This window comes from Rhinopithecus bieti, unplaced genomic scaffold, assembly GCF_001698545.2.
Source record: "Rhinopithecus bieti isolate Rb0 unplaced genomic scaffold, ASM169854v2 scaffold_36417, whole genome shotgun sequence".
In the NCBI taxonomy this organism is placed as follows: Eukaryota; Metazoa; Chordata; class Mammalia; order Primates; family Cercopithecidae; genus Rhinopithecus; species Rhinopithecus bieti.
In genome coordinates this window covers 5,885-25,748 of record NW_016815677.1, presented here as the reverse complement: position 1 = coordinate 25,748, position 19,864 = coordinate 5,885, and the positions used below count along the sequence as shown (strand labels likewise).

General features: G+C 36.9%; 1 protein-coding gene across 3 annotated transcripts in view; it reads right to left on the bottom strand.

Annotated features, from left to right (window-relative positions):
- The window catches only part of ZCCHC7 (zinc finger CCHC-type containing 7), a 254,677-nt gene that overhangs the window by 232,242 nt on the left and 2,571 nt on the right, over positions 1 to 19,864 (bottom strand). For all 3 annotated transcript variants that reach the window (XM_017853564.1, XM_017853566.1, XM_017853565.1), the window contains exon 2: positions 16,361 to 16,991. In XM_017853564.1, the coding sequence (XP_017709053.1) occupies positions 16,361 to 16,970 (610 nt within the window). In that variant the 5' untranslated portion in view covers positions 16,971 to 16,991. The remainder of the gene's footprint in view (positions 1 to 16,360; positions 16,992 to 19,864) is intronic.

Genomic DNA, 19,864 nt, shown 5'->3' with positions numbered 1-19,864 from the left:
TTCACCAGTTTGTTCTTTCCCTAATAAATTTCAAGTTCGGCTCTACAGTGTTCTCCTAGTAAGGCCACACACAATAAATCCCAGGCACTGAGCTTTAAGAATTAATAACATTTTCGACGAACATTTGCTAGTAAAACATGCTAACAGAATTAATTCCTTGTTATTTTTAAAGCTGTATACTTGTGTTGGACCACTTTTTATATCACAAGTTATACCTTGATTTGATGTGCTGAATACTAGAAATATATTTTAGGTGATTCATGTTTCTCAATAACTACATATGAATATCAATTATAAAATTACAATACACCTTTTAAAACACTTTAAAAGGGGGAATAGTTGTACAAACTCATGAAGCCTCTATAACTATAATCAAAGACTAGAAATTCAAAAGATTATTTTAAATGGCATGGACAAACAACAGCTAATTAGACTATCAGGATACATTTTCTTAGTTTGAAACTCACTGATTTAAAAGAAATTGCTTTTTGAGAAGTCATTTGATAGAAATCAAAACGTGAAGCACAGTAGAAAATAATAGCAAAAATAAAGAAAACAAAATTCAATGATGCTATTTATTTCTTGGTAATTACAAATTCTATACATCGGTTTCATATTTTAAAAGCACTACATCCACAAGAAAAAACCTGTAATTAACAGACACAGAAAGAAGGCTTGCCCTTACCCCAGTTCCCAAAGTACTTAACAGATCTCCAAAAGGAGCATTTTAGACACCTCACAACCATGAGGTACAATCAATCAAAGGAAAAAAATCTAAAATTATAAATTATCAAAATTACTCTTTTCCCTATTTATCAACATTACAAAGTTTTTTTAGTCTATTAACAGTATACCATAACATCATTTTTCCTGATAGATTAGGAAATTATTAGAATTTTTTAAATGGTGAAAAGGATCTCTTTATTATTTTATGTTAATTTAGCAAATACAAAATTCAGTTAAATGTTACTGTATGATACCAACCTCACAAAACCAACTGTAAAACAAGTAGCTTTGATCACAATAATTTGATATTTTAAAGCCTGTGACTATTAATGAAAAAATATTTTGGGGAGATGCTGGGAATACAGACCTCTACTTTTGACTTCTAACAGTAACTAAATTGCCATAGCACTTTAAGGACTTAAATTCAGCAGTACAAAGCTACTTCATAAAACAAAACTCCTCACATTTGAAAATATGCAAGTTTTGCCAAGAAAAAGCAAACTCTTAAAATCTGGTCAAAGTAAAAATGTGTCCACAATCAAATGCATGTTCATACGCTTATTTGAATATATACACATTGTGTACTACAAAATTGAATGTAAGAGAAATCACATTATCAAATTACAATTGATTTCTTGTAAACAACTTTTTAATATACAATAATATTTAAATTAAAGATTTATAACAGTACCACTTACTGTTAATTAGTATTTCTAGTATTAACTTGGCTACACTATAAAATAACATTTTTATTCCAACAGTAAAGTGACCATGAATAGAAATTTTCAGGATTAATAATTTCCCATCAATTTCATGCATAACGCTAACATATCTTTTGAGCTTCTCAATGGCTCAAAAATTAAATTGCTTCTGTTATTAAGAAAACAAAACCAAGAACAAAATTAGTTTTCCCCTGCTAGTCCCCATGGATCTAAGTACCACACAATAATTCTTTCCAATCTGCAAAACAAAACAACACACAAATAGATGGGCTAAGGAAGAAAGATCAAAACAAAGAAACAAATAAAAAAAAAAATCCCCCTTTCCTTTAGCAATCAACAAAATAACAAAAAGGAAAAGTGGAAAAGTCACCAAGAATATATGACCATGTAAGCATGGGCACTCTTGCAGAAAACCAAGTCTGCAACCGAAAGCCATGGGAAATTTAAATTAGAGCAAACGGCCACAATAGGCAGAGAAATCTGTATGGATAAAAACGGACTGCTGAGGTTGCAGGTATACTACTAAAGATCTTTTGAGATTTCCAAACAAATTTTATTAGTTTTAACAATTTCTAAAAATAAGAAATGTGTGCATTATACAATAAGGATTAAATTTTTTCCTTTTAATCAAAATACACATGTATGTGATATATCTAAAAGAAGAGGAAGATTATCTTTGCTTAATACTGCTTTAGAAATTTGCTTCACAAACCTATCTCCTTCTATGTTTAAATAATCTTAATGGAATTTAAAAATTTAACAAAATGAAGGCCCTTCACTGCTGATGTTAACCTAACTGGTGGCATAATCAGAGTTCAATCACAATCGACTTGAACTTCTCTGACTACCCGGTAAAGAATTATACACCAAAGTCAGTTTAACCAACATGGTTTGAAAATCAGATGACCTGTGGTACAACCACTTACATTTCTTCTGTTAAATCTGATAATAAAGAAAACTTCCCAAACTGAATCATCTCAAACAGAAAAATAAAGGGATTAATACAACTTTAAAATGTCATGGTATAAAGAATACAAATATTTCACAACCAAGTAAGTACCTGATGGATCTCTACCCCTCACCTATCCAGAAACTTTTAAATTGAGTATTTTGAACCTTTAAGGAAGTATTTCATACACATAAGAACCAATATTACCAGACCAAAATATGATTATACAACACATTTACAGCAATATTTAAGTTATATTTATTCTCCCACAAAATTTATATCACTTTTTAAGCAAACCAAAAGGGCTGAGGTGTTGAATGAAGAGCAAAATAATTATATGGGAGTAAGGATGTCTTTCAAATTCTTATTAGAACAACGAATTTTTATTAGCAATTAAAATCCTCCCTTAAAAGTAGGAAGTAATGCTATTTCTAAATAAAACCACTGACGAAAGTTCATTTATGTTAAATCAGACCATTTAATACTAAAAACTGGCTAGCACAGGATTAAGGACTAACTTACAGGACTGATTGTGGTTGCACATCTTCTCTTTAAAGAAAATCTCCTTTCTTTAGTTAAACGTATACGTATGTCATGTTCTTCTATATCCTGAATTCCTCACCTGGCTTTTTAAAGCGTAATTTGTATTACATTAGCAATATCATATTAACAGTCATAACCAGTCTATTTCCTATCTTTAGAAATTCTCATTAACTACCAATATGGAAAAAGTATTGAAAAGTTTTCAAGAGTTGGAGCTTTCCCTCCCTATCATAGATATTTCTGTTGCAAGCACTCTTTAGTTACAAAACAAATATGACTTAAGGGAACTGCCAGTAAAAATATTTTCCCTTAATAAATACCTCTTAAGCTACTTAACACCCATTCTTTCACACTGAGGCGGTTATAATTATATATTTAAGCAAAAGCAAGGGAGGGGAAGTACAAATGATTTTCAAAGATTTATGCTGTCTTCCCTTAAAATGTGTTTGCAAAACACGAGATTAAGAACAGATGCTCTCAAGTCCACAATAAACTAATTTTCAAAACTGACAAAAGTTGGAATTCTAAGGTAAGAATTTGTTACAGAAATAAAAGCTATACATTTAGCAGACAAAATCCACTTTAAAATAATTATTACATTACATTTGGAATCCAGATCTATACCACAGAAATAATTTTTATCTCTAGAATTACATCTCCATCCAGAACCAATGCTGTCAGATCAAGATTCAAACTAAAAAGCAAGTCAAATCTATTCCTTTAGGTATTCTTAAGCATATGATTTAAAAAGAAAATGTGACATAATACATGGTGGATGCCCAATTAAAATATTTATTTCTTAACTATTTGCAGAATCAACAAAAATCTGGCAAGTAACTCAAAATGCCAAAAGCTTAACCATGCCAATATCTTTAATTTATAACAAAACAAAGAAATAATAACAAAGAGATTTAAAATGTTAGGCTGAAAACTTCCATTAAGTCAATACTTTTGCCTCATTAATAAGTCTTAACCACCAAGGAAGCATTTATAAGAGATTAATAAATTACTTTGAAATTAAATTTAGTAAAGTCTTAAATACAGGATCTCCTACTTACAGAATATGAATTATCTGAATAGCCTCTACTCTAAGAAGGGGAAATAATGATTAAATGTTCTCCATTCTATACTTCTTCGGAAAAAAGTTTTACTGTCTAATCATATGTAGCTCACATCAAATTTACTTTCTGACCATAAAAATATACTGTGTATATAAATCATACTTATCTTCTTAGGTAAGTGATCACTATATGCAATAGATTATTTTTATAACAAAAGCTACGAGAAAGTTATATATAAACACTCTTCACTTAAAAAGACATCAGGATTCAAGCTCTTCTGACAAGGAAGAAAATGTTGCCCATCTAATTTTATGCTTCTCCATTCTAAAAAAAAAAAAAATACAAACCTGTAGATAAGGTGAGTAACATTTCAATGGCAACTAAACTAAGTCATTAGTTCAATAAATACCTATCATGGTATTTCTTTTTAAGCAGTTTCCAGCAAATTTAGTATATCTTACATGAAAATCAAACCAGTTACTAAAAGAAATGTATTTTTTTAAAGTAAAATTTAATTCTCTCCCTGGGTACTTAACATTGTTGAAAACTGTAAATTAATTTAGATTAAAAGTCATAAATTAACTTTGGAAGACTGCATCCCTATGTTGCTGATGTACAGTGAAATCACAGAAATTAGTGACATACAATATCAATATTCCAAAATGTTATTATAATCCAACCCAAGGCTGCATGGGATTTCTGGGGTTTCTAATGAGATTTTCATTCTGCTGAACAATGGCCATAAAAAGCTTTCTTCAAACTTCACTCCATTCACAAGTAAAGTTGAAACTGAACATTTTTATTTCTTCTCTCCCTATGACAACGTCACCATGGAACAATGAATAACACAGCTCAAGTCATTATGCTAATTAGAAATTAAATTTAAAAATGCCCTAACAATAGTTAAGCGTAAGGTAACATGCTACAACTAAAGACACAGTTCAAAAGCAGCTTTAGGAATTGTGCAGTACAGGCTTACAAAAGCTGAAAACATCAGAGAGGGAGCTCCTTGATGCTCCCGGTGACTGGAATTCTAGTATGTGGCCATTTTTCAATCATAAGGCAGAAATTAAACTATACATTAATGAGAAGTATGTCACATGGCAATACACTCTTACGACCTGTTAGGGTATAAAATGTCTCAAGAAACTATTGAAATTAAGACAATGAATACAAAAGAAGGGGAAAAAACACCACCTTAATGATCTGAGAAGTTACTGAAGGCAAAGTTTAATGTATTGTTTCCAAACTAACAAAATAATGATCCTTTCCTATGTTAAAAGATTATAAGGAAGAACATAACTATGAGGAGCAAAAGTTGTATCTTAAGACCTGCTCTACTTTGAAGAGCCCTGCACAAAATACACTTTAAACAGTTGGTCAGGTCCTTTGACTAACCTCTGGTCCAATTATATTTAAAAGAAAAAAAGGAAATATGTACACAAAAAACAGGCAGAAAGCAATGAAATAAAATTACGACTAAGAAATCTTCCAACAGTATTCTGAACATACACAGAACATAAATAATTCTTTCTTGTTTAGGCAGAGGTGGCTTCTAAAAAGATATACTATTACAACATTTTATCATATCCAGCCACATATAAACATGAATGGCACATACAGTCAGTCTTAAGTTTCTACTAAGGGCTTCACCTTCTATTTTTAGCTGCATTTAACCTGAACTTCAAGTCCTAACCATTTTTCAAAACTCAAATTCCTTTTCAATTCAGTCTTGTACTGTGCCTATCTACTTTTTAATCTTTTTTAAAAATCTACTACATTCACCTGCAACAATTATGTATTCTGCTGGAGCATCTCACATATTTGTAGAAATGCATTTAACTCTGGTTTTACAGTGAACTTTCCATACTGTCATGCATTTTAGGATTTCTAAAGGCAAAAAGTACACGGCAATTTTTGAATCCCAATACCTTAATGGTACAGTGGCTTGTACATTGTAAGAACCCAGTAAGTAATATTTGGAAAGATTTTAAGATTTCAGAATTAAGTTTAATGTCAGAAACTAGCAGATCATAAAATGTCACCAAATTAAATTTCTTTAAGGATAGCACCATACTAGACACATGTTGTTCAAAAGCAACTTGGGGCCAGGCTCGGTGGCTCATGCCTGTAAGCACAACACTTTGGGAGGCCAAGGTGGGAGCTTGAGCTCAGGAGTTCAAGACAAGTGTAGGCAACATGGTGAGACACTGTCTCTACAAAACAAAACAACACAAAACAAAAAAATCAAGTGGGGCCAGGGACGGTGGCTCATACCTGTAAATCCCAGCACTTTGGGAGGCTGAGGTGGGCAGCTCGCTTGAGCAGAGTTCGAGACCAGCAACATGAGCAACATGGTGAACATGGGCAACATGGTGAAACTCCATCTAACTCCATACAAAAAATTAGCAGGGCATGATGGCCCACATCTGTAGTCTCAGCTACCTGGGAGGTTGAGGTAGGAGGATCACCTCAGCCTGGGAGGTCAAGGCTACAGTGAGCCATGACTGCAATACTATACTCCTGCCTGGACGAGAGCGAGACAGAGAAAGAGAGATTGCGGGTGGGGCAGGGGTGGGGTGGGAGAGAGACACCCTGTCTGGGGAAAAAAAAAAAAACAAAATCCAACAACAAAAAAGTAGACGCTATAAGCCCATGTTTGCCACAATGATCATGAACCTATCGTGTAACTATGAAGACTTTTATCAAAATATTTTCCTATGACATTAAGCCTACCCAGTATCTCATTTTTCTTTATGACTTTAATAAAATAAAATGTATTTTTTACCAATAAAGAAATTAAGTTACCCAAAGTCAAAGCTACCCAGCTGCACAGCTGTCACAGACCCAATAACAACCATTAATTGAGAACCTATGACCATTACACCTCATTCAGAAGTGACCTTTTAAACTGAGAACTGAGAGATAAGTAGATATATGAGACAGGCAAGGTAGAAACTAATCCACCCAGGAAAACAAAAACAAACAAAAAAACACATATGTAAAGACCCAGATGAAATGAAATGATATATAAGAAAACCTAAAATTCAAATAGGTAGCCCACTATATTCAAATTTTAATTAGATATCCAGTCTTGGTTGAGTGCCTAATAAATGCCAGGAATTCAACAATGGCCTCTAGATGAGTTCTTCATCCTTTGAAATTATATCTAAAACTTCTGTGTGTATAGCTTTGGGAGAAAAAGGGATTTAACACAAAATAGTTAAAACACTTTCTGCCATAAGTGTTGAGGCCATAATTTCACTTCAATTTCAAAATCCATTTACCTTAATCAAGCAATTATTTCACTTTAAATAATACTATGTAAAGAGCTCTTCTCTATACACAAAGGCAGAATGCAAGTAAATTTACCTAAGGGAAAAAATAAATAAATAAATAAATAAATAAATAAATAAATAAGTAAATAAATTTACCTACAATTTTTAGGTATCCTCAATGTGCCAAATGCTGACAAACAAAAGGGGCTGTGTGCCAAATTATACATACTGAAGGAGCTCTGCATTAACACAAATTCTACACCATAACAGTCATAAACCAGGAACTAATATGACTTCTTCAACTCTTAAAAATACCACATTCTTCCTTTTGCAGAAGGCATTCGTTTTTTAAAACCTGAGACAATTGGTTTTTTGCTAAACCTAAATATTTCAAAATTACCAAATGATAAAAAAAATTATAACCAGGAATAAGAACAAAGCATGCTTCTGAAAGTGGAATTAGACTATTATTCATTTAAAATATATTATAAGACTGTAACAAGTGCATTACTCATTAACTAATTTTATTTCAAAAAGTATTTATTACATGCCTAATGTGCCCAGCTCAGATTAGTGAGGAAGATACAAAAATAGTCCATAGTCCTAGAAATAAGAAATACTAAATATCTTTACACAGTACTATGGATTGATCCCCAGGATATACATATGGCTAAGAGAAAAAAATAAGGTTAGAGAAAAGAGTAGATAGTATGCCACTATTTATTAAGAAAGAGGGCCGGGCGTGGTGGCTCATGCCTGTAATCCTAGCACTTTGGGAGGCTGAGGTGGGCAGATCACCTGAGGTCGGGAGTTTGAGACCAGCCTGACTAGCATGGGGAAACCCCCGTCTTTACTAAAAATACAAAAATTAGCCAGGCATGGTGGCGCATGCCTGTAATCCCAGCTACTTGGGAGGCTGAGGCAGGAGAATCGCTCAAACCTGGGAGGCGGAAGTTGTGGTGAGCCGAGATTGCACCATTGCACTCCAGCCTGGGCAACAAGAGCGAAACTCCATCTCAAAAAACAAACAAACAAACACAAACAAACAAACAAACAAAAAAAGAGGGCAAGAGTGTACAAATATATATACATGTAAGGACAAACCAACAATTTTCTCTTAATAATTACTCATAAGGGGAAGGGCAGGAACAGGATGGAGACTGGACAGAAGGTTTGCCTTCTCTGAATAGATTTATCATGTTTTACTGATTTGAATCTGGAAACTTATAAACATTTTACATGATTATAAAAGAAAACTAAACTTTTAAAAGATAATTCTAAAAAATAACGTGTCAAAAGCAAAGTGAAACAAATGAACCTGTATATCATACTGATGACACAACAGAGAGAAAATCTGAATTTAATCAAGCTTCTAGATCTAACTACCAATTCACAGGAAAGACAGAGGACAGTAGAACATGTTAAGCCATACTACAAAATTCAGACCACTGGAAATTCTAGAAGACTAAGAATCTAGGTATTACAGCAAATTACAAGAAATTTAAAAAAGGAAGAGATTAAAGGGAACCTATACATTAAAGGACACTTAAGTTTATCAACCAATTATAGTACCTGGATTGGATTGAATTCAAATAATCTGTAAGAAAAAAAAATCAGGAGCCAGTGTAGGAAATCTAAACACTGGCTGGGTATGTGATGATGAAAGAATTACCAGGAATTTGTTTAGCTATGATAATATGATTAAATACAGATAGATAGATAAATAGATAGACAGACAGACAGACAGATAGAACGTTTCAATTGGGTATGGCGGCTCACACCAGTAATCCCACCACTTTGGGAGGTCAAGGCCGGTGGATCACTTGAGGCCAGGAGTTCAAGACCAGTCTAGCCAACATGGTGAAACCCCAACTCTACTAAAAATACAAAAACTGGCCAGGCATAGTGGCTCACGCCTGTAATTCCAGCACTTTGGGAGGTCGAGGCAGGCAGATCACCTGAGGTCAGGAGTTCAAGACCAGCCTGGCCAACATGGTGAAACCCCATTTCTACTAAAAATACAAAAATTAGCTGGGCGTGGTGGTGCACGCCTGTAATCCCAGCTACTTGGGAGGCTGAAGTGGGAGAATAACTTGAACCTGGGAGGCGGAGGTTGCAGTGAGCCAAGATAACGCCACCACACTCCAGGCTGGGTGACACAGCGAGACTCCATCTCATAAAAAAAATAAAGATTTTAAAATTTTACAAGTTTTAAAAAATAAAAAATAAAAATACAAAAATTAGCCAAGCGTGGTAGCAGGTACCTGCATTAGCAGCTATTCAGGAAGCTGATGTGGAAGAATTGCTTGAACCCAGGTGGCAGAGGTTGCAGTAAGCCGAGACTGTGCCACTGCAATCCACCATGGGTGACAGAGCAAGACTGTGTCTCAAAAAAAAAAACAAAAAAGAAAATTTTCCAGACCAAAAAAATTGCAACTCTACTTAACGTGTACATTTTTCTTCTCATTATTACCCCTTAAATACAATATAACAGTTATTTACATGGTATTTACACTGTATTGGGTATGTTAAGTAATCCAGAGATGACTTAAAGCAAGCTTGTCCAACTCACAGCCACGAAGGCTTTGAATGTGGCCCAACACAAATTCGTAAACTTTCTTAAAATATGAAATTGTTTTGTTAATTTTTTTTTGAGACAGAGTCTCTCTCGCTCTGTCGCCCAGGCTGGAGTGCAGTGGCATGATCTCAGCTCACTGCAACCTCCGCCTCCCAAGTTCACGCCATTCTCCTGCCTCAGCCTCCGAGGCTAGGATTACAGGCGTGCACCACCACACTGGGCTAATTTTTGTATTTTTAGAAGAGACAGGGTTTCACCATGTTGGTCAGGCTGGTTTCGAACTCCTACCCTCGTGATCCGTCCATCTCGGCCTCCGAAAGGGCTGGGATTACAGGTGTGAGCCATCGTGTCCAGCCGGTAATTTTTTTTTTTTTTTTTTTAGCTCATCAGCTACTGTCAGTATTAGTGTTTTTTATGTGTGGCCCAAGACAATTCTTCTTCCAATGTGGCCCACAGAAGCCAAAAGATCACCCCAGACTTAAAGTATACAAGAGGATGTACACAGGTCATATGTAAATATTCCACAATTTTATATCAGGGACTTGAGCATCCATAGATTTTGGCATCCATGAGAAGTTCTAGAACCAATCCCCCACAGACACTGAGGAACAAATGTGTATACATGCACACACATGTGCACACATGATGTATACACACACACACATATGAATGAAATGATGTCTGATTAGCTTCAAAATAACACAGGGGCACACAGTTATAGACAGGAAAGATTAGTCATAAATTGGTAACTGTTGAAGCTAGTTTATGAGACACTGAAGTCAATTATAACATTTTTGTATATTTTTATATTTCCACAATAAAAAATGTACAAGAAAGAGCTAGCAGTTACTCCTAGAACTAGTAATATCCCTTCCCTAACCAGGAAAATGAGTAGCTATTCTGTCATTATTGCCATATGTCATCATTTTGTTGTCTTACACAACAATCCTTTCCAAACTTGAGATCCCCCTCACAAATTACTAAATATGCTGACTTCCTTGGGTGCATCTTTTCTTCCACCAGGAGATCTGCCTTTCTAATATATGAGAATTACAAGTCACTCATGCTGGGGATAATAAAAAAAAAAGTAAAGGGCGGGAACTAAGAAGGAAAACAAACGATACAAGATGCAGTTTTTATAAAGAAGACTTAGGAAAGAGTAAAGGAGTAAAGGAAAAGAGGCTCAGACCTTAGAAATAAACTCCCACATCCCTCAGTAGAGAAGGAGGGCTGAAGTCATATATAATAGGCACTGCAAAGGCCTAGTTTTGACATGAATTAACTACAGGCAAAACCACCATCATGATATTATATTTACTGAGGAAGGCTAGACTGCTTTCTTTTTTTTTTTTTTTTTTTTTTGAGACGGAGTCTCGCTCTGTGTGCCCGGGCTGGAGTGCAGTGGCCGGATCTCAGCTCACTGCAAGCTCTGCCTCCCGGGTTTACGCCATTCTCCTGCCTCAGCCTCCCGAGTAGCTGGGACTACAGGCGCCCGCCATCTCGCCCGGCTAGTTTTTTGTATTTTTTAGTAGAGACGGGGTTTCACCGTGTAGACCAGGATGGTCTCGATCTCCTGACCTCGTGATCCGCCCGTCTCGGCCTCCCAAAGTGCTGGGATTACAGGCTTGAGCCACCGCGCCCGGCCGGAAGGCTAGACTGTTAAATGTCACGTATATATGGTCTCAATGGAGCCTCAGGAAACTAATCAACAAGCTCAAATCACAAAATCAGAAAAGTGTTGAAGATTTAGGGGAAGAATAGAAAGGAAAAAAATACATGCCTCTGAGTTGTGTATTATCTATCAGTAGAGCAAAACCAATGTGTAAGCCCATTATTATTATTTTTCTTTTCTTTTGAGACAGTCTCACTTTGTCGCCCAGGCTTGAGTGCAGTTGCATGATCTCAGCTCACTGCAACCTCCGCCTCCCAGGTTGAAGCAATTCTCCTTCCTCAGCCTCCCAAGTAGCTGGGATTACAGGCACTCGCCACAATGCCTGGCTAATTTTGCATTTTTAGTACAGACAGGGTTTCACCATGTTGGCCAGGCTGGTCTCGAACTCCTGACCTCAAGTGATCCACCCACCTCAGCCTCCCAAAGGGCTGGGATTACAGGCTTAAGCCACCATGCCCAGCCTGTATTTTTTTAATATAATAATGTCTCACTGAAATTAAAGTAATAGGGGAGAGTCTGAAGTTTTCACAAATAGAGATAGTGCTGTACTCAAGTTTACTACAAATTTAGTAATAGTAAATGTAAAATATGTATGTATTTATATAGTCTTTCACAGACTTATGAACTATCTCAAATTCACTAATCCTATTTTCTAAATAAAGTTTTAAGTTTCAACCACTTGTATCACCAGAATTTTGAGACTTAACTCCCATAGTTAAGAGATTTCCGGCCGGGCGTGGTGGCTCACCCTTGAAATCCCAACACTTTGGGAGGCCAAGACAGGCCGTCATCTCCTGATCATGAGGTCAGGAGATGGAAACCATCCTGGCTAACACGGTGAAACCCTGTCTCTACTAAAAAAAATACAAAAAATTAGCTGGGAGTGGTGGCGGGCACCTGTAGTCCCAGCTACTTAGGAGGCTGAGGCAGGAGAATGGCGGGAACCCAGGAGGCAGAGCTTGCAGTGAGCAAAGATTGCGCCATTGCATTCCAGCCTGGGTGACAGAGTGACACTCCATCTCAAAAATAAAAAGAGATTTCCAAGCTGTGTTCACACCTGTAGTCCCAGCTACTCTGAAGGCTAAGGTGGGAGGACCACACGAGCCCAGGAGTTCCAGACTACAAGACCTCTCTGCTAAAAAAGAAAAAAGTAAGAAGAGAATTCCGTAAATTACTTGGCTTCTTATATTCTGTCTCTTTAGCGAAACACTATGTCATTCAAGGCTAAAACTTATGTCTTTTATTTGAGACAGAGTCTCACTCCATCGCCCAGGCTGGAGTGCAATGGTGCAATCTCAGTTCACTGCAACTTCCACCTCCCAGGTTCAAGCAATTCTCCTGCCTTAGCCTCCCAAGTAGCTGGGATTACAGGCGCCTGCCACCGCTCCCAGCTAATTTTTTTTATTTTTAGTAGAGATGGGGTTTCGCCACGTTGGCCAGGCTGGTCTCGAACTCCTGACCTCAGGTGATCCACCCGCCTCAGCCTCTGTGTTGGGATTACAGGCCTGAGCCACCGCACTCTGCCTAAAACTTAAGTCTTTTACCACTGTAAGTCACCAGTACTACTTCAGCATTACTTATACCCTACATAGAGATGTTCAATAAATGTTTGATGATTTAGCAATAAATGAGAAAGCAGGTAATATATGTGTCAAGACATTACTCTAAATATTATTATAAGTAGGTTTATGAGAATGGAAAAGACCCACCCTCAAGGAGCCTGTAATCTTTTCTTTTATGTCATACTGCAGTTGTCTATGCCGTAATTCTGGGAGATACTTTGGTTTTTTCTTCAGAGTGAGGTCAAGGAAACAGAACACAAAAAAGTTATGGATGCTGTTTAACAACAGGCATTTCTAAAGTACTTGAGATTTTCTCTACACTTTTTTTTTTTTTTTTTTTTTTGAGACCGAGTCTCACTCTGTCGCCCAGGCTGGAGTGCAGTGGCCGGATCTCAGCTCACTGCAAGCTCCGCCTCCCAGGTTCACGCCATTCTCCTGCCTCAGCCTCCCGAGTAGCTGGGACCACAGGGGCCCGCCACCTCACCTGGCTAATTTTTTGTATTTTTAGTAGAGACGGGGTTTCACCGTGTCAGCCAGGACGGTCTCGATCTCCTGACCTCGTGATCCGCCTGTCTCGGCCTCCCAAAGTGCTGGGATTACAGGCTTGAGCCACCGCACCCGGCCATCTACACTTTAACAGAAATGAAAAAAATCTTCTCTCTAAAGATTATACGAACTGATCTACCCCCAGATACTTTTATGAAAGGGGTAGTGATTACAGAGTAACAACACTCTTAAATGGGCATCAGTACTAAATACATTGTTTATTAATTGGAAAGAAATAGGATTACAGCATTAGTAGATCAAGGAAATAAAATAGAGAATATATATGACAGTATTTGTAACAGTTTGTAAGAGTCAAGTGAATTAATTTTCAAAAATGCAGAATTTAATTCTACTTGGCTAAAACAAAAACACAAATCCGAGGTTCTCTCTACTTTCTCATCACTATCATTTACCAAACATAGCACAGTTCGATTTCTTCTCCAAATCCAGCACCTAATTCATGTTTTTCCCAACCTACCCACATTGTGCCATCAACTGCAGCATGTCTGTAGATTCTCTAGTGCAAACAGAAAGCAGCAGGGCATTGTTTCAAAGGAAAGATAATAAACTTTTCTTCAGCTTATCAAGCTTTCTTCTCAGTATGTTAAATGTGAAACAGTAAGATACCCAAACGGAAATACTCAGTAGGTGTACACGGAGAAACTGAAATCAACAAAATGGTTAAGGAGACAATTTGATGACCATAAATACAGAAGTGATTAATGAAACTAGGTATGATCTCAGGAAAAAGGTAATTTAGAGAAAGAATAAACTAAATGCTTATTTTGGCCTTCTATAGTGTTACGTCTAACCCAAGATCATTTTGTTTCTGTCATCTTGCTCCAAGCTGACAAGTATTACCGGATAAAGTTATGGAATCCCTCAAAGTGAGTTCATTACAAGTTCATATTTTAATTTTGACTGCACACTACTTCTAAGCAATCCTTTATTCTCTTATTGTTGATTCACTAGAGTGCAATGATTTCCAATTTAACAGCCTTCAGCCTCCTGGGAAACTGTAGAATTCGTTACCTTAATGGGTACCTAGAGCAATGCATTATAAACACTATTTCTCACATATCAATGTTGTGGTTAATAAAATACAAAGTCATCTAACAGTAGTAGCTTCTTTCTAATATGCATTTTCTCAATTGAATACTAAAATCATAACTACAACCATGGGTGGTCCACAAATTGTTTCGAAGTTAAACAGGTTGCCATCTTCAAAATACTGGTAACCACTGCCTGAAAGTATTCCCCACAGCACTTAAACATCCTTTCCACATTCTAAGCTTCCAATTATCCCCCACCCTCTCTTACTTTTGCTTTCATTTTCCCAAGAAAATCAAACACATCCTTATATGTTCTCTCATCTACCTCAATCCATCTGAATTTATTCTTTCTCTTCTACCTTTATAAATATTTGATGATTTAGCAATTACTAGTCTCTCTTCCTTTTTAGGAATAATTCAACAACACATACACCTGATCCTATCTCTAACCTGGCCCCCAACCCAATCCATCAAACAGGTTTAGTCTCTCCTTCTTCTCAAGTTTCTTTCTTTCTACCTAAAAACATTATCAGAGCTCACCTATATGGAAAAAACTTTGTGATTCTGTCCTATGTCCTAACTACTATTCTCTCTTTTCGTTTTGCTGTCAAGTTCTCAGGGTTTGCAAACTACAGTCTGAGCCAGCCATCTGTTTTTGTATATAGGGTATTATTGAGAACAACCACCCCCATTTCTATAGGTATTATTTAAGGCTGCTTTCCCACAAGGGCCAAGTTGAGTAGTTAAGATTATCATGTGGCTTGGAATCCTAAAATATTTTCTATCTGGCTTCTTAAAAAGACATTTGCCAATCCCAGGGGCTCCAAGCACAATTTACATTCAATGTCATCATTTCTGGGGAAGCCATTAAAAATTTGGGGGCAGCAATAAAGTACTATGAGTAAAATTTCAATACCAGTTTTAACAACAGTGTACAGGGTAGATATAAAAGACTACTTTGGAAACTAGTGCAAGAGACTGAGCATTAGCCATAAAGGGAGGGAAATGAAAAGAAGGAACTTCTTGAAGGCACAAGCATTAAGACTAGATGACTACAAGTCACAGAGACAAAACTAACACCAAAATTTTAATCCTTGATGACGTAGCTCTCAAAATTTGCATTCTCTCCTATAATCTGCCCTAGACTTCAGATCTTCATATTTTCCTGTCTTTCTGACTGTGGAGTACCTAAAATCCTAATCCTAACACTAATTCCATATATTCTGTATGCCAGACATTCCCTATGCTTGCCATCTAACTCCTGGGTAAGCAAATCCCATATGAAGAGACAGTCCCAACAGAGTTGGCTGAATGAGTGCACGGGGCTAATGTCAGAGGTGGATGGAGTACTCACCTGTGGTACCAAGCAGAGGGGGGGAAGGTAAGATTTCAGGTCCAGAACTGGCTCTAGCCAAACAGGAAGAAGCAGCTATGAATCTGCTTACACCAGAAGCAGAGTGTCTTTGGTATTCTGACATACTCTTTCTGATATTCAGACAGACCACCATTAGAGTAGCCACTGGTAAGAGAGTCACATGAGAAACAAGCCAAAAGACAAGACCAAAAAGTGAGGAATTAAATGGAGCAGACCCTATCGGTCTTTTCTCTAGGAAAAGCGGTCCTCCTTATGAAAGATGATACTACTTTCAAAATGGCCAATATGATACTAACCTTCAGTAACAGAGTTTTCACATCCCACAAGGTTGAGGAGGATATCATCATCTTTATCATCTACTTCACATCCCAGTAGCATCCAGCTTTCCACATTATCGCCTTCTGAAATGGTGCTTTCTTCCTCTTCACTTGAACTGACCTCTATAATCATGACCTCTCGGATTACATCTGATCTCTCTTCATGTTTAGGCTTCTCAATATCACTCTTGCATTTCTTATCAACCAGCTCATTAGACTGAAGGGAAGCAGAAGGACCAAAGGCATTTTCTTGTGCTTGAACTCTAACATTCCTTCCTTTATATCTATAAATACTGTCTTCATCAGACAAAGTGATGACCTCTGACTCATCTGACAGTTGGATGACCTCATTATCTGAAAGGACGATTAGTTTCTTCTGATTTGGTTTACTACTCGAAGATTCCGAATTCCCAGAGTTCTTTTTTTCATGTTCTTCCTCCCTGATGACATCATCAAGATCCTGGGCATAATGAATTTTGCTATAGAGTTGAAATTCCACCTCACTATCAACACTCAGTTCACTAGATGACTCATCTCGATAAAGATCATCTTCGTATGCTTCTATAGTCTCATAGCCACCAAACATCATAGAAAGTCAGTAACCTTGAAGCTGCAAAAGAGAAAGTTGCACACAGAATATATTTTAAAAGTTCAGATCATGAGAGTTTAAGGAACAATATCACCTGTTAGTGACAACTGCTAATATGAAGGCCATCACTATTCTCAGACATATTAAAATACCTTTTTCCCAAGGAATTCTAAGTCCTATTAGGACCCACTCCTTTAAGTCCCACCACTCCCTAACGAGAATTACTACTGACAAATTGAGTTATAGTTATTGATGTAAACACAGTCAACACTCTAAGAAATGCTTTGTTCGGTGATTTCATTGTGCAAACTTAATAGGATGGTTTTCACAAACCTAGATGGCATAGTCAACTACACAACTAGGCTATATGGTATGGTCTATTGCTCCTAGGATACAAACCAGTACAGCATGTTACTGTACCAAATACTATAAATAACTGTAACACAATGGTATTTGTGTATCTAAGCATATAAAAGATTCAGCAAAAACAGTATACAAATCCTATGGGACTACAGTCACACGGTCTGTCTTTAATCAAAATGCTATTATGCAGCACATGATATGTAAGATTTCACAGGTATATTGTAAATGAAAAACAAGTTGAGATCTATTGCAGGACACAAAACCCTTGCTTTCCAAAATGTTAAAACGGACACAAAACCCTTGCTTTCCAAAATGTTAAAACAAAACTTAAAGTAGCTCTCACTAGCCTATCCATTCTTCATCTTTTCCTTGGTTCTGGTTCTACAGCTCATATTTTCAAGCATACACAGGAATATTACTTCGATTATGACTAAAATCCCTAACAGGAAACAATTTTGTTTACTGTTTCGGTGTAAATGTATATTTCTTAATTAACAAATTAATCTCATAGCCCTCTGATTGTTGGCCAAAAGAATAAATAAAAATGCCTAAGCTGGCAGTGGCTCATGCCTGTAATCCCAACACTTTGGGAGGCCAAGGAAGGAGGATCACATTGAGGTCAGAAGTTTGAGAACAGCCTAGGCAACACAGTAAGACTCCTTCTCCATAAAAATTAAAACTAAAAACTTAGCCAGGCGTGGCAGTGCAAACCTGTAGTCCCAGCTACTCAGGAGGTTGAGGTGGGAGAACCGCCTGAGCTCAGGAGTTCAAAGTTACAGTGAGCTATGGTCACGCCATTGTACTCCAGCCTAGGTGACAAAGCTAGAACCCAACTCAAAAATAAAACAAGCGTGGGCCAGTGCAGTGGCTCACGCCTGTAATCCCAAGACTTTGGGAGGCCAAGGCAGGTGGATCACTTGAGGTCAGGAATTCGAGACCAGCCTAGCCAACATGGTGAAACCACATCTCTGCTAAAAATACAGAAATTAGCTGGGTGTGGTGGTGTGCGCCTATAATCCCAGCTACTCAGGAGGCGGACGCACAAGAATAGCTTGAACCTGGAAGGCACAGGCTGCAGTGAGTCGAGATCATGCCACTGCACTTCACCCTGGGCAACAGAGCCAGACTCTGTCTAAAAACTCTGTACTAGTTACAAAATGTATATTTTTATAATGTATATTTATAACGTATAAATACAAACTTAATAATGACCCAATATTGAGACAAAACTCCCAACTTTGGGAATAAATGCGTAAAGTGAAACACTTTACTTTCTACTGTGACATATTAAATTCTCCTCAGACTTCATCTTTTAAACTCGGCTCAAAATCACCTGCAACCAGGCTAAATTAAGAGCCCCTTTTATGGGCGTCCATAAGCACTTTACATGTCAAAACACTCATCACATTTCTAATTACTTATTCAACATAAATTTCCAAGGAACACAGATTACAAACCCCAGGAGGGCAGGAACTATATGCACTCTGCTAAACAATGAATCACCAAAGCCAAGCAGGGTAACTGGTATTTTCGGGGTCAGCTACAAACGTTTGTTGAATTCATATATGAATAAATGAACTACACCATTGGGCATTTGTTCTTCAGCCCTGATAAATCTCGTATGTGCTTAAAATACAAAAATTATGAGATGAATTTCTCTGTTGTCTTTCAACTACTCCAAAGTCTTAAATTCTAGCATCAGCAACCAAAACTCTATACAGTAGATGCTTCTATTAGGTAACGATGGACTACTGATTAAAATGAGAGCCCTGGAAAAATAAGTGTGTGTCCAAAATCAGGGACAGCCTAGAGAGCAATAATGATGCCAATTTATTATTTCTTCCACTAACAGCTATACACATAAAATTTAAAATAGTTGTTTTCTTAATGTCCCAAATTTCTGCCCCAAAATACCAGGGTGTTGTGATGGTAGTTCTGGTAATAGAACCACCTTAATCCCAAAAACCAAATGGACAAGAGCCAAAAAGGCACTACATTCCTACTGGAGTTGTTTGTTTTCCAGAAATAAATAAACCCACCTGTAATGCTTTTCTTCTACAGGGTGTCACATGCCTGTGCCCTTGTTGTACTGTCCTTCAGGTGGCTATGCTGTTATTATCACACAAATTGAATGTGGCTGTCTGAATAATGCTCATAGCATTTATCAGTTTATATTGAATTGTTAGCCTCAGAGGAATTCAAATAAAAGATGAATCCTTTCCTTTTTATTTAATAGGTAAATTAATTCTAAAAGAAGTCAAAGGAATTATGCTTCTTTCAAAATCCTCACTGGATCCATCCTGAGGATCCAGTGTGGACTTAAGATAAAACATAATTCCAGTGCAGCACAGAAAAAATTAAAAAGCTAAATTACAGTTACAAATGTGTACTACTCTTGGAGCCATCCCAAAGGAAAGGGATTAAGAATAGAGCCATAGGCACACCTGTGAATGTATGCCAAAAATAAACTACAGAACCATAATAAAAACTGAATTCCTTGGGTCGAAGGATTTATCTCTTTCCCTGAAATG